General features: G+C 37.2%; 1 protein-coding gene across 1 annotated transcript; it reads left to right on the forward strand.

Moving 5' to 3' along the window:
• The first annotated feature begins 1367 nt into the window (after positions 1-1367).
• Positions 1368-2123, forward strand: LOC122659717 (auxin-induced protein 6B-like). Its single transcript, XM_043854824.1, has one exon. It carries the CDS (start codon positions 1391-1393, stop codon positions 1859-1861), a length of 471 nt encoding a protein of 156 aa, XP_043710759.1. The 5' UTR covers positions 1368-1390; the 3' UTR covers positions 1862-2123.
• Positions 2124-13910: the final 11787 nt, after the last annotated feature.

Consider the following 13910-nt stretch of genomic DNA (forward strand, 5'->3'; position numbering starts at 1 on the left):
TTCATGGTTTTTCAAAAATGACTGAACTTGTCGAGTTTTGTCATGACTCAGATAAAAGTATCGAGTCTTATTTGATTTAGACGATTTATAATCCAGTCTCATCATTTTTTACCTTGGCCTAGTCAATACGATTCTTGACCAGATTTTTCAAAATTGTGACTCGACTCAGGCAACTCAGCCCCAGTCAAAACATGTTTTTCCAACTACGTTTTGAATGCCAATAAAAGTAAAAATTAAAAAAAAAAAATTTAAAATTTGATGACACAATGATTGATTTATGTGTCTTTCTCTCTTATAAAAATCAAATTTATTTTGAATTTTTTTTTTCTTTTCTTGGCATCCAAGCGTAGCCTTAGGGTATACATCAGTTGGGAACGAGGATTCAATTTGGTTCTAGGAAGTGTTGGTATGATTTGGAATCAGATCAAGTTCTGTCTTGGATCCTATTCTGTTCCTACACGGTTTGGTTCCGATTTGTGTACTCGATTTATACTATATATAGTATAATATATTATATTTTAATATTATACTATACTATATTAGTATTATAAAATCTAATACTAATAATATATATTATAATATTTCTTATTATAGTGTATTAAAATACTATAATATGTTAGTATTATATTATATTAATATATTAATATATTGGCACACAAATTCGATTCGGTTCTAACCATTGGTTCCAGTGTTGGGTCTAGAAAGTAACCAAGTCCTACCTCAGTTTTGTTCCCTAGTTTTGGATTGTAACCATATTCAATTCAGTTCTGTTCGGTTCCGATTAATCTATCAAGATCGGTTTCGATTTTCGATTTCAATTCTAGCTTGACACCTTTAGATATAATAGCTTTTTTTTTGGTAACTAGATATAATAGCTTCAAACATTAGAGGGGAATCAGGGACATTTGATACAAGATAGAGAGATATAAACACAAGTGCTAGTGTGGCGGATTCTAAACTTTCCAAACTGATTCCAACCCGAATTAGAATTTCTCGGATTGATTCAGATCTCATTCCGGATTTTAGAGTCTTTCGTTTATGGATGAAATGGAAAGTTGTGTGAGAGTGATGTGGACAAATAAGTGTGGTCATTAGTGACTCACTAATATTATACGATTCCTCTTTATAGATTTTATAGTTACCAATTCCTGCAACATTTCTGGATATGTGATATTGTAGATTTGTAATTATCTTGAAAAGAAAGGGCAATTACGAACTCGTGCCTTTATAAAACCACTCCCACTCCTCTTCCCTCCAAACCCCCCATTCGCCTGTCATAGTCTCTTTTTCTCTCTTTATATCGCTGCTTCTCTCCGACTACCCGAACTAGAAACCCTTGAGCGCTTCAGTAAACACACACACTCACTTTCTTTCTCATTTTGAGGGGAAAATGGCAGCAGAGCTCGAGAAATGCTGCAGAATCCGGCACATTGTGAGATTACGGCAGATGCTGAGGCGATGGCGACAAAAAGCCGCATCGGCTGCTCTGAAATCGACCGGCCGCAGTATCCCCTCTGACGTTCCCGCAGGACACGTGGCGGTTTGCGTCGGTTCGAGTTGCCGAAGGTTTGTGGTGAGGGCGACCTACCTGAACCATCCGGTGTTCAAGAGACTGCTGGTGCAAACAGAAGAGGAGTACGGATTCATCAACCAGGGTCCCCTCGCCATTCCATGCGACGAGAAGCTCTTTGAAGAGATCCTCCGATTCCTCTCCCGCTCCGACTCGTTTGTTAACTCGGACCGTTTTGTAAATCTCGAAGACTTTCAGACGTCCTGTCACGTAGGCATCCGGAGTAATCTCGATTTCTGGCCTGAATCTCGGCCGCTCCTCCGTGGATTTACGGATAAAACAATCTTATAATTCAAGAAAGGGGGATTCGAGATTGAGTGAATATAAACTGAGTAAACCTTTCTCTTTTTGCCTTATTTCTTCTTTTTCTGTTTGAGTCTGTGATAGTTGATGAAGGGCGAGTCTGTTTACCTCCGGAGAATCTAGTGGAGATGGCAAAGAGGTTCGCCGAGTCGTCCCGAGTTCGAATCGGAGGTAGGAGTAATGGAATAACAAGCTTTATATTGAAGAAGATGTAGGTTGAGAGATTTCCGGTGAAGAAAGAAAAAGGGGAGTGGAGACAGTATTCCTCCTCCATTACAATCTTCTCTCCATTTCCATCTCCCTCTTTCTATTTTTTTTTTGTATATTATGTGATTTATTGATTAATTGATGGAAAATCAAATCTAGAGAATTGTTGCAAAGATCGTTAAAGCGAAATTGCTGAGAATTGAGAATCCGTGAGGGAGAGAATCAACATGAGACGAGAGAGAGGGTTGAGGGTGTTGTTGGCTCTTATCATGAGTTGCAGCTTTCTCATGTCCACGTGAAACTGTGAAAGTATTCTTCTTCTACATTTGTTCTGTTTCCTTCCGATACCTTTTTTCTCTTCCACTTTTAAATTTTAATAATCAGAGATTGGTCCCTGCATAGACAATTCTCCATACTTAAATGGGCCCCCTAGAGAATGTTTTGGTTTGAGCCCATAGTGCTGGTTGCGTAGGGCATGGGTCCATAAGGTCATGGATGTTCGAGTCGAACATGGTTTGAGGTATCGGTATCATTACGTATCGATTTCATGACCTGATATCATACCATTATTGTATCGGTGACATGATACGAACAATGAATAAAATGATCAAAAACTCTTTTTTTAAAGAAGAATCAAGGGAAAATGTGTCTGTTACAGCTAATCTATATAGATATCAATTAGATATTGTATCGATTTTTGGATTGACCGATACCTGTTTCGATACCGTGCACTATAATAGATGATGATGATGTCGTCCAGTGGGTCATGGGTGGGTATTGTCCACATGCTCTCGTACTAAGATGGGCTGTGACTGTGAGAACCAATTGTGGGGGCAGTAGAATGGCCCTCAGACTCACTAGTACGGATGGTACAGTAAGCATATAATTAAAGGTTGTGAATTGCAAATCGTTTACCAAAATGTAATTGAACCGTTTAAATCAAATCGATAAATGTTTATTAATTGGTTTGATTTTGATTTTAAAAAGTGAATCAGTTATTAAACGGTAGGGTTTATTGAAATCCTACCATTTAACCATAATTATTTAATCGGAATCATTTATAATTGATTTCAATTTATGATATTGAAATATACTAAATCGAATCAAACCGTTTATACCGAAACCTAACCAATTAACACCCTTTGTGGTGAGTAGTAAGATCTCTCACAAAAAAATAATAAATCTATTTTTGACGGGCAACGGAAAAAGGATTCAAATCCTCGACTGCCTAGCTGCTTGGTAGGACGGTGATGTCTAGACACGGTGAGACACGCAATAACCACCTTTCCCACACTCGAGGCGCTCAGACAAGGGTAAGGCGGTCGTTGCGTGCCTCACCATGTCTGGGCAGCATTGTCCTACCAGGTAGCTCGACAGTAGAAGATCCAAATTGACAGAAAAATGGTTCTCCCTCAAATCGTATTCCCTTTCGTAGTTTTCATGGAAGATGGGATGGGACTCTCTTTCGACCATTTAACCGACACCAACGACTTATAAGGGAAAAAGGAGGGGAATAAAAAATTTCTCAAACATGAATAACCTCTTAAGGTTGGCAGGTCTCTTTCGTTCTGGTCTTTGAAGAATATTAAGTTGGCCAGGCCAAAAATACTCAAATACATTTCTTGGCTTTTTCCATTTTTTTCACCTCAGCTCTCATTCCTTATATAACTCCATTGGGAAAAAGATGCCATTTCTCACATGGATTTCCCCCCCCCCCCCCACCGCCTCTCTACGCCCATATGAAATAATATCTTTTCAATATGGCTATTGGTATGGTGTGCAGATTTCTTCTCATATACGGGCAGTCTAGAAAATCCTCTCTTAATTGTTTTTTAACCAACATTTTAAAGCTCGTAATTGGTGGTGGATTTTGTCAGAGCCAATTTTGATTCAAATCGATCCGATCCAAGTGGTTATTATCAATATAAGGGTGAAAATGGGATTGGCCTTGGAATCAGGAATTAGTCTGATTCTAGTAAAAATAAAAAGGGGGGGGGATATCAATTAGGAATCATCCTTCCGATTCTGATTCAAGCAGCAGGGATTAAGATCGATGGAAATCAGGATCAATCCCAATCGATTCCCTTACCTGGTATTTAAGCTGGAGAGTGGAGTTGACATGGTTTTGTTCTCCATCCATAGAGTTTAGAGATGCCACGAAACCTCAATTGCAATCATGGTTTGAGGTATCGGTACCAAATCGCTTATATCAATTGATTCGTATCGGTATTAGTAACCACTAATTCTGATACCTTGTCGATCCTAAATCGATGGAACAATATGGACCAGGTGTTATAAAAAAACAAACCAACTTTTTAGGTAAACTAGGAGGCAAACTGTACTATACGAGTCGATCCGTGCCAATCCATATAAGTATCCCATCGATTTCTTGGATGACTGATACCTAATCCGATACCATGCACTAAATCCATGATCGCAGTGTCCTGATTCATTGATTAGATTTGCCAACTCACCATTCCATGTGGCCCAATAGGTGGTCAGCCCATGAACTCATGAAGGCCTCAATGGTTGAACTTTTTTTGTGGACCCATGTAAGCCCAAGATGATGGACTTGGGTAGGCTGGCCTCCGCCCAATGGACTTGGTTATAGGCTGACATCCTTGTGATAGCGTGCTTCGTTTAATCCTTCAATCATGGGCTCAGACCAGTTTTCGGCCTAAATACAGGCATTGCCTCTGAAGCCCATCTAAGTAGATGATGCTTCCACGCTTTGTTTGAGTAGAAAATTCATGAATATTCCCATCATTAGTGAATGTGATAGAGGATCGGACAAGCATCTCATTGGTGCAATTTCAGCTTAAAATGAGTATAGAAAATAGATAAAATTTCAATAGATGCCAATTTGTATTTTAGATTCATCGTCATTTGATGAATTTTTTGTAATTTTACTAAAACTTTGATTCAGAGTTTGAATCAGCAATGACCTCCATTACTTAGAGAAAGTGAGCCACCAGTTCAGGTACAAGATACTATCATTATTGCCTGGACAATTAGACATCCAACCCGTAATCGCAACGGCCCAATTGCAAGAGCGGCGCTCTACCAACTGAGCTGTATCCCCCCTTGCCAAGTGGAGCATGCATGAAGGAGTCAAATGCTCTTCTATTCTTTTTCCTGGTGCAGCTGGGCCATCCTGGACTTGAACCAGAGACCTCTCCTATGAAGTAAATCATTGCACCTATGATCCAACCAATTGGGCCCGATTCCATGCATTTCGAAGCAGCCGATACTAGGGTTCTTAGGATTGATTCCATTTGGATCGGAATCGATTGACCCACGATTCTGAGTTTAAAATCCTTGGTTAAGTTAGTTATGAATCTAGGCCCAATGTGGAAATGTTGCAAGACCTTAAATTGGCGGGGATCGATTAGGCCCAACCAAAAACCGACCTGGCCCGGCCAAAAGGCACCCCTACTAGAGTTACCTGTGTTCCAATACCCATCAACCCAGTCTGGCCCTGTGCACGCCACACATTCACAAGTCCAGATGAATGTGTGGGAGAGATAGAAAGCTTCTCTTTTATGTCGAGCTTCATTGTTGTTTCAAGATCTTACCTTTTCCCTTTGTCCCCATTTGTTAAGAGTCTTAAAGCATTAAAAAAATTGTATACGAATGGAAACAGAAAACCCAACATAGTGGGCCTTGCCATAGAAATAGTAGGACCCAATGTATGGGACGGCTGAGGCAAACCCATATGTCATTACTGGACCGTACCCCTTGTATTCCTCTCAGAAAAATACAAGATTTGATTTAGGTGATCAAATCACTATATAAGACACAAAGGGTTTTGGGCTTCTAATCAAACCCTTTTTTTTTTGTTGGTTCACAGAAACTAACTTTTTCTAGGCTATAGTAATGTAGATCAATCCTTGTAATTATTGCTTTGTAGGACCAAAATAGATAATTATTACCAATTTGCTTTCAAGGTTTGAATGATCACAAAGCAGTCCAAATCTAGTATTAATCAAAGCCTCCCTGTTTGTCCTTTTTTTGTTTTCCTTTTCCTATAGACTTTGTCCAGAGTTTCATTTCAACTACTATGATCATAATGCCCAAACAAGATCTTAATTTGTCATAAGCTAACAAAAGCAGAGTTTGGTCAATCAAGTGTAATCTGCTACAGAAAATATGTTGTTTCAAGATGTGGATGTGATTTTATTAGACCAAATCTTAATAAATGATGGAAAAAAGTTTTGGTGAATCCACTGAAGAACAACAGAGCAATCCTTTCATGTTACTATTACCATTTGACATTACAGATGTAACTTTCAACAATGATTTTTTTTTTAATCCACCAACCGCAATATCTTTAGGTGTCAAATCAAATTTTATAGAATTATAGTCTTACATTCAGTCTTTGTTGTGTTTCGTAAGTTTTTTTTTTTGTTTTGTTGTGCAGACTTAGGTACATCGAAATTACACGTAAGGAGTAACGTTGAGATGCTAAGAGTCATAGAGCTTTTAGTATTACATCGTCTTCTTCAGGTTCTTGGTGACTTCATATATTTGAGGAGCCTCTTCATTTAATATCTTAGACCCCGTTTCTTTGATAGCAGAATGGAGTGAAAATGTTATGGGATTGGGTTCCATAGTATAGTGGGTTGGAGAATAAGGATGTGATTTTACTTTTCTCATGAATAGTAATCAAAGTCTTTTATCTTTTTGTGAGATTTTGGATATCATAAAAATAAGATTTTCAAGTGTCATGTCAATGGACAATGCATTTAGTGCTAATCCGTGAGCTTTTGTAAGTTCACCACTCTATGTTAAACAAAAAAAATTGGGATGGGATTTTGAAATGCCCCGTTAATACTTTCCTATCCCCACCTAAGTCTCCATTAAACAAACGTGACCTTAAGGTTTTGGGTTGAACCCCCCAAATGAGACCCCATATTTAGTGTACTTAAAACATGGATAAATTGGATAAACTGTATAGGCCGATTTGTATCTATATAGGTCATGACCGATACTAATATGATACCGATATGTATCATTGGTATCAGTAACGAAAGTAATGTTTTTTTTTTTTTTTGAATTGTAGCTGATTTGAATTGATACGATTCGATATCAATATCGTATCGACCGTTGATATAGTGAACTTAAAACCTTAACCTAATCCTCATCTAAGATCCCTGGGGAAAAGGATCAAGTTGGCCCTTGCAAACAGTTTGATGCACTATCTCCCTTCAACCCTTTGAGCAAAATGCGACAAAAGAAAGAAAAATCCATGGACCGACCCCATCATCTCCATCCCTTAGGAACTACGAGATCACCCAAAGGATGCCTTCGGCATCCAGGGGTCACAGACCGATCATAGAACCCTTTTCAATAAGTGGAACACAGTAACTATTGGCTCTCTGGTTGGGCAACCTAGCCTAATCATGAGATTAACCCAGTTTAATCGGATCTTCAAGAGATGTAGGGTCTCTCTTTTGTTACCTTAGTAGTGCAAACTACGATAACATCAAATCCCTCAAAAGAAAACATTTTCATATTGACTTCTTGAGTTCCTTTTATTTTTTTTTCATTACTTTTAACATTGGATACCAGGCACTAAAGACCAATATGAACGAGGCCCACTGACTTTAGTCGAAGTGTGGGACCCAATTCGACCCCACTAATAAGGTCACAACCAATCATTGGGCCACATTGCACTACAAGTCTCAAAGACGATTTGGATTAGGTTGAATATATAATTGAGGCCAATGGTGGTGAGACAAGTTTCCTCACTTTATTCCATCCACCCCCCGTCTTTTACTCTACTTCTACTAAAGTGTGTGTATTTGAAGTAGTGGTTACAACCTACAACCATGGGTGTCTGCGTGTCGGTAAACTCAAAACCGGTCCGACCGGTTACAGCTTGAAAATCAAACTAATCGGTTATTAAATGGTCCAAAAACCGGCTATGATTGATTATTATTTAAACATTCATGGTACTTGGGTACACGATTGGGACCAACCATTTATAGCTCGATTAGTTTGTTTATAGTTTAATCAACTTATTTATGGTCTATTTGTAATTCATTTATAGTCTAATTAACTTATTTAAAAATTGATTAAGTTGACTAACTAGATTTTGATTAAAAGGTGCACCCAATGCACGAGGCTCTCGTCATTGTGGAGACTAGGGAGGGTCATAATATACACAACATTACCCCTATATTTATAGAGATGTTGTTTCTAAGTTCCTGATTATTGACTAATTAGATTCTGATTATGGACCAATAAACAACAAACTAAATATAAACACCCATGCCTAGTTTATAACTAAATGATGCGATAACGATATAAGGCCTTAAATTAGATCTGAAAAAGAATCAATTGAAATCGATCGATTGACACCCCTAGTTACAGCAAAGATAAAATAATTTGCGAAACTTTTCTCTTTGGGTCTAATACAGGGCAAGCATTTTACAAGACTATTTATCTACTTTGGGAAGGAAAAAATAGAAGGGCTTAAATATACATCAGCACAGTGTACTGAGATAAAATTTGAATCTCCACTCACCCCTCCACCCCACAAAAAAAATAAAAAAGGGGGTTCAATGCCGGTGTGGGGGGTTATGTACATGTCTCATACTAATGGTGGTGTGGACTGTGGAGAACACTATCATTCACCACATTGGGGCCCATGGAAAGAATGGGAGATATTTTTCCGGAAAGAAATATATAAAAGGTAACCAACACTTTGGTTTGGACCAAACCCCAACCAATGTGGTCGTCTTTTTGGGTCAATGCAAACCGGGCCAATTTACTTTTTAGTCAGTATCATATAGACTTCTTTGGGTGGTCCATCTAAATTAGTAGATAGATTATGATGCGAAAGTTTGGATTTTGTGAGTGAATGAGTGAACCCTCCATATAAGGCCATATATAAAAGGGTGTGAATTTTAATCTCACCTTTCTTTTTCCAACCTTTTTAAACCACAATACACAAGCAATGGAATGCTAATTGATACATTCATTAATTCCTAAAGTACGATATCGATACCAATACAAATCGGTTGATCTGATCAATTCTATACATATACATTAAACCGTGACTTTAACTTAAAGCCCTTTTTTTTTTTTTTTTTTTTTTTTATTATTCACTCTCCTGAATATGTTTTCGTGCCATGAAAGCAAAGATTGAATAATTTCTTGGTGACTTTTAAGACTCTCAAATTGTTTTTATAAATAAATGGAAGAGAAGAGAAGAATTGGAAGCAAGAAGGGAATGTAAAAAAAAGAATAAATAACAATAAATATTTCGACCACGTACCATTCCATAAATAGAGGATGTAATTATGGAACATTGGAACGGGGAATGAATGAAACTCAGAGGTAGCAATGATTGTATTGTATAGCCCCACCAGAAGCAGTGCACCACACCACCACCACCACCACTCTTATGTCTTTTTTTTAACCTTGTTTTTACGATGTGGATTCTGTTCTCCTGCACCAGTCATAAAGTATCTTTACCATTATTCTCTTCTTTTTCTTTATCTAAGAGTAAGATAATGGGCGATAGCACTGTACAAGCTGGCAAAGTTAAAGGAAGAACCTTCTCTGTATTCCTCTCCATTATCTCCCTACTGCTTTACTATTAAGCTTTACAGCTTTCACCACCTTCTTCTGCCTCTTTGCCAGGTTGTACCGTAGCATCTCTACCAAAACTAAAATAAAATAAACTTGGGTTCAATTCGGTTTTGATTTAGATACTGCAATATCATTTGGTTCAGTTTGATTTGATTTAATTTAATTTAATTTCTTTTAGATAAAATCATTGTTTGCACTGAACCAAATCGAATGAAGTATAATTTACAGATCGTCAAGAGATCATTGTCTGATCGTGTAGTGTCTGCACCAGTATGAGGGGCATCAATATAGATGCCATTTTTTATTTCATGGGGGTAAGGCAGTACTTTCACAAACACTTGGGCTTAGGCGCATAAATCATGCGACCAAATAACTTTCTTTTTCTTGTAACTTATATAAATCGAACCCAAATTGGAAATAAATCATATCGAGTCCAGTGAAATTATCTGCTATGGGTATTTTTTTTGGGGGTTAAATTGTTTGAAAATGCTTAAAAGGTATCAACATTGGACATTGTGGGATTATATATTCCAGGATGTAATTTTTATTTCAATATGGTGTTCAACTTAAATAAAATTTGAAGCGAATTACCAAGGCCTGTATACAAACCCAATGAAATCGAACACAAACCAAACAGAAATCATATTGTACCATGAGTCGAGCTGAAAAACTAGAACCGAGCCGATTGTCATCCTTATTACATTAAACTAGCTAATTTCATCCAATAACCAAAGTTGAAAAACCAGTTTTTTCGACTCATTGTGCCCTTTTCAAAACCCGGTGAGGCAGGCAAGTCATGTTTGTTTCTTATGTTTTTAATATTTTCTTTATTCTCTTTATCCGAATGAGGAGGGACTGAGGTTATGATTGCTTCACAAGTGGAAAGAAAAAGGGTTAAATATGCATACCCTCCTATAATACACCCAATATTTAACCCCCAAGGATGCCTTTGACAAGTCCACACACATCTCTTGAAAATTCCACATACTACCCCTACTTAACCCCCCCTTAAGCCATTTAAGTCCAAACCGTTAACTTTAGGCGTTAAATGTTAAAAAAAAATTTTTATTGACCAAACTATCCTTTCTTCTAATCACTCTTAAAATCTGAAAAAACCTTATTGCCCTGACCTATTTGTTCATAATTTGAAAAGATCCTTTTGCCCTAACTTCTTCTTTGCTCCTTCTCTGCTCCTTCTCTATTCCTTCTCTACTCCTTCTTTGCTCCTTCTTCTACTAACATGGACTTAAATGGTTGACCCCAACCATCAAGAGATGCTGGAATTTCACAACCGTGTAAACAGCCAAAAGCCCTGAAAAAGTGAAGAAAGAAAAGTGTACACTAGTTTAGATGTAGTTAGCATGTCATCTCCATGTGATCTATAATCTTCACATGTAATCTATGTTTTTGAAGGTGTTCATGTAAGATTTCCATAAAGGTGGGTGGACATAGTCCCACTTTATTTTAACAAAATCGGTTTAATTGTGTTGATAGGAGCTGCCTTAATGGTATGAGTCCAGTTACTATGTGTGGACCTAAAGTATTGTTTCCTTAGTGGGAATGAAACCCTAGTTTTTATGCAGGGTTGGTCCCTGCCCTCACCACTATAAATAGTTGTCACTGACCCATTAAGTGGCCACTAATGAAAAAATCTAAAGCTGAGTGGAAGATAGTAGACCAGACCAACACAGTCCGTACACCGTCGTAGTTTATTGTATGCTCATTGATCTCCATGATGATCCGCATGTTTTATTCTATCAGTTCATGTAATTTAATGGATTTTTTTTTTTTTTTGGGCTGAAAAAATAATCCCAAACAATGAAGTTATATCTTGGAGTTTAGTTGTGAATTTCCATATTTCTACCCAGGTAACCTCTAATGCCCATAATGGCAGGAGTATGTTCTTGTCTTCCTCGAGACAGAATCCTTCTTCTGCTCCCGTAATTGCAATGTAGAAACTAATTGATAGCTTTATGGATTGGAATATTCTGAAATGTGAAACAGAACAATATGAACTGAACAAACATGGTCGGTTTTGCCTGGGCGGCCACTGTCAAGGTTTCAAAACCCAAATTAGGGTTTGAATTGGTGTTGGCGTGGAGAAGAAAAGAGAATCTGGAATATTCGTTAGGCTCTTGGATTTGAAAAACAAATTTTTAAAAGGGCACAAACAGGGTCGGTTTTGGTGGTATTGGCTGGGGAAAAGTAGGTTTTTCTGGCCATATCCTGGTCGGCAGGCGTCTTTGGAGTCCGGCGAGCACTCGTTGGGCGGTGGCCTGCCCGGCGATGGAATGTATCGCTGCCCACAGTCATCGTTTTGTCCCAGCTTTAACAAAAAAAAAAAAAAAGAGGCAAAACAGAGGTTATTTTCTTTGAGATTTCGGTCGACGGGGGAGGTTTTCCAGCTGACAGTTGGGTGGTGACCGTCGCCTGAGATTGGAGATTATTTCCCGATCGGTGGCATGGCAGATGATAGCCTTGTGTGCCGTCTTCAACAACCCAGTTTACGGTTTCACAAAACCATAAAATACTGAAATCGTGGGAAAGGTTAGGGATGATGGAATATTCCAGATTCCTGATTTCATTAAAAAAGAAAAGGGCAATTTGGGTGTTTTGCTTTTTCAACTTCAGAAGGTTTTGTTTTTTAACTTAAGTGCATTTTGGTAATTAAACTCAAGAAAGGGTATAATTGTACATTACCTTCTTCACGTTTGCATTTAAGGCCTAAATTAATGGTTTGGACTTAAATGGCTTTAAGGGTTAAAATAGGAGTGGTACGTGGAATTTTCAAGAGATGCGTGTGAATTTGTCAATATCTTAAGGGGCATGAGAAATATTGGGTGCATCATAAAAAGTACATGTATTTAATCCAAAGAAAAAATAGACTAATATGTAAGACAACAAACAAAAATGGATCAAGTTTTCGTTCAACCACGGTTAATGGGGTATCATTCAATCAGTTTCCATAAAGGATCACACAATAATAAGGGTATATTCGACCATTCATAAATAAGAGGCATATAATAAATAAATGAGTTGGAGGGCGGGTGCATCAACAATTACAAAGGCGTTATAACCGAAGTTCTTGCTTATGGGTTTGTTATGTGACGTCAAATTTGATAGCTCTGTCGCTCTTCTTTCTTTTATTGATTAGCTACTCTGCATATTAGCTAGTCTTTGTTTTTTCATTTATGAAGTCGTCACGCAAATATCTCACTTAATAAACAATATTGTTAAATATAATGCGACAATATCTTGATGACAATCTCCAATTATTTGTCATTTATAGTCATTTACTATTAGGGATTAGTATCCATTTATCCTTCTTGTCTCGCACACGAAAGATAAAATTATATTTAACTCAGGTCCGACCCCTTAAACCTTCGACCCCCTCTCTCTTGTGGGATGTAAATGCATCAAATTCGAATGAAATATAATATTATCCACTTATGTATCTGATTTGTTTTCAAATGAATTCAGATATTTTTTAGAAACTGATTTTGAATATGAATTTCCTCAAATGGATATAAACTTGAATCGAATACGAATTTTTAATTATCTATTTATATTTCTATTATAAAATAGAGATTAAAGAGTGGAGGAGTTCGTGAGTCTAGAAAGAGAGGTATTGTGGGCTCCCTGTCTCTGTCAAGAGACAATGAACTGGATTGGATGAAAACTTGATAAGACATGAAGGTAAAAGGCTGAATCCATTGCCCCCACTTGGGTTGATTTTGAATTGTCGTATTTGAAAGTACATAGATGTTCTCATGAATAATTTTTTTAAATTTAATTTCTTGTTTAGTTCTTTTTAATATACCGTGAATTTGATAAAGTATTATAAAATATTATCTAATTATAGTGTTATGGGAGAGGTTCCCTACATTGCTTGGGTGCTGTTTTGTACCAATAAGGAAACCCCTTTTGGAATCTGACAAAAGGGAGAAGGGCATTTATGATATATCACCTCCTTACATGAACAGTGATATATGAGGGGGGTGTACAATTTCATTTTTGAGCTGGCATTTTATAAAACCTTTTTCCTTTTTTTTTTTTTTTTTTTTTTTAATATAATCAAACGTAAACATAATGGATAATATCCCATCTGAAGTTCAAATATCTATAACCTATATATATGCATCCAAATAGCTTTTGAACGGAATAAAATAGTTTTCAATAACTGATTTTTTTTCAAATACGAATTTTTCCTTATGTGTATATGAACATAAAT

The sequence above is a fragment of the Telopea speciosissima genome, chromosome 4 (genome assembly GCF_018873765.1).
Source record: "Telopea speciosissima isolate NSW1024214 ecotype Mountain lineage chromosome 4, Tspe_v1, whole genome shotgun sequence".
NCBI lineage: Eukaryota > Viridiplantae > Streptophyta > Magnoliopsida > Proteales > Proteaceae > Telopea > Telopea speciosissima.

Bases quoted from the DNA above. Each gene is read 5' to 3' on its own strand.
- LOC122659717 (XM_043854824.1), top strand. From the start codon at position 1,391: ATGGCAGCAGAGCTCGAGAAATGCTGCAGAATCCGGCACATTGTGAGA.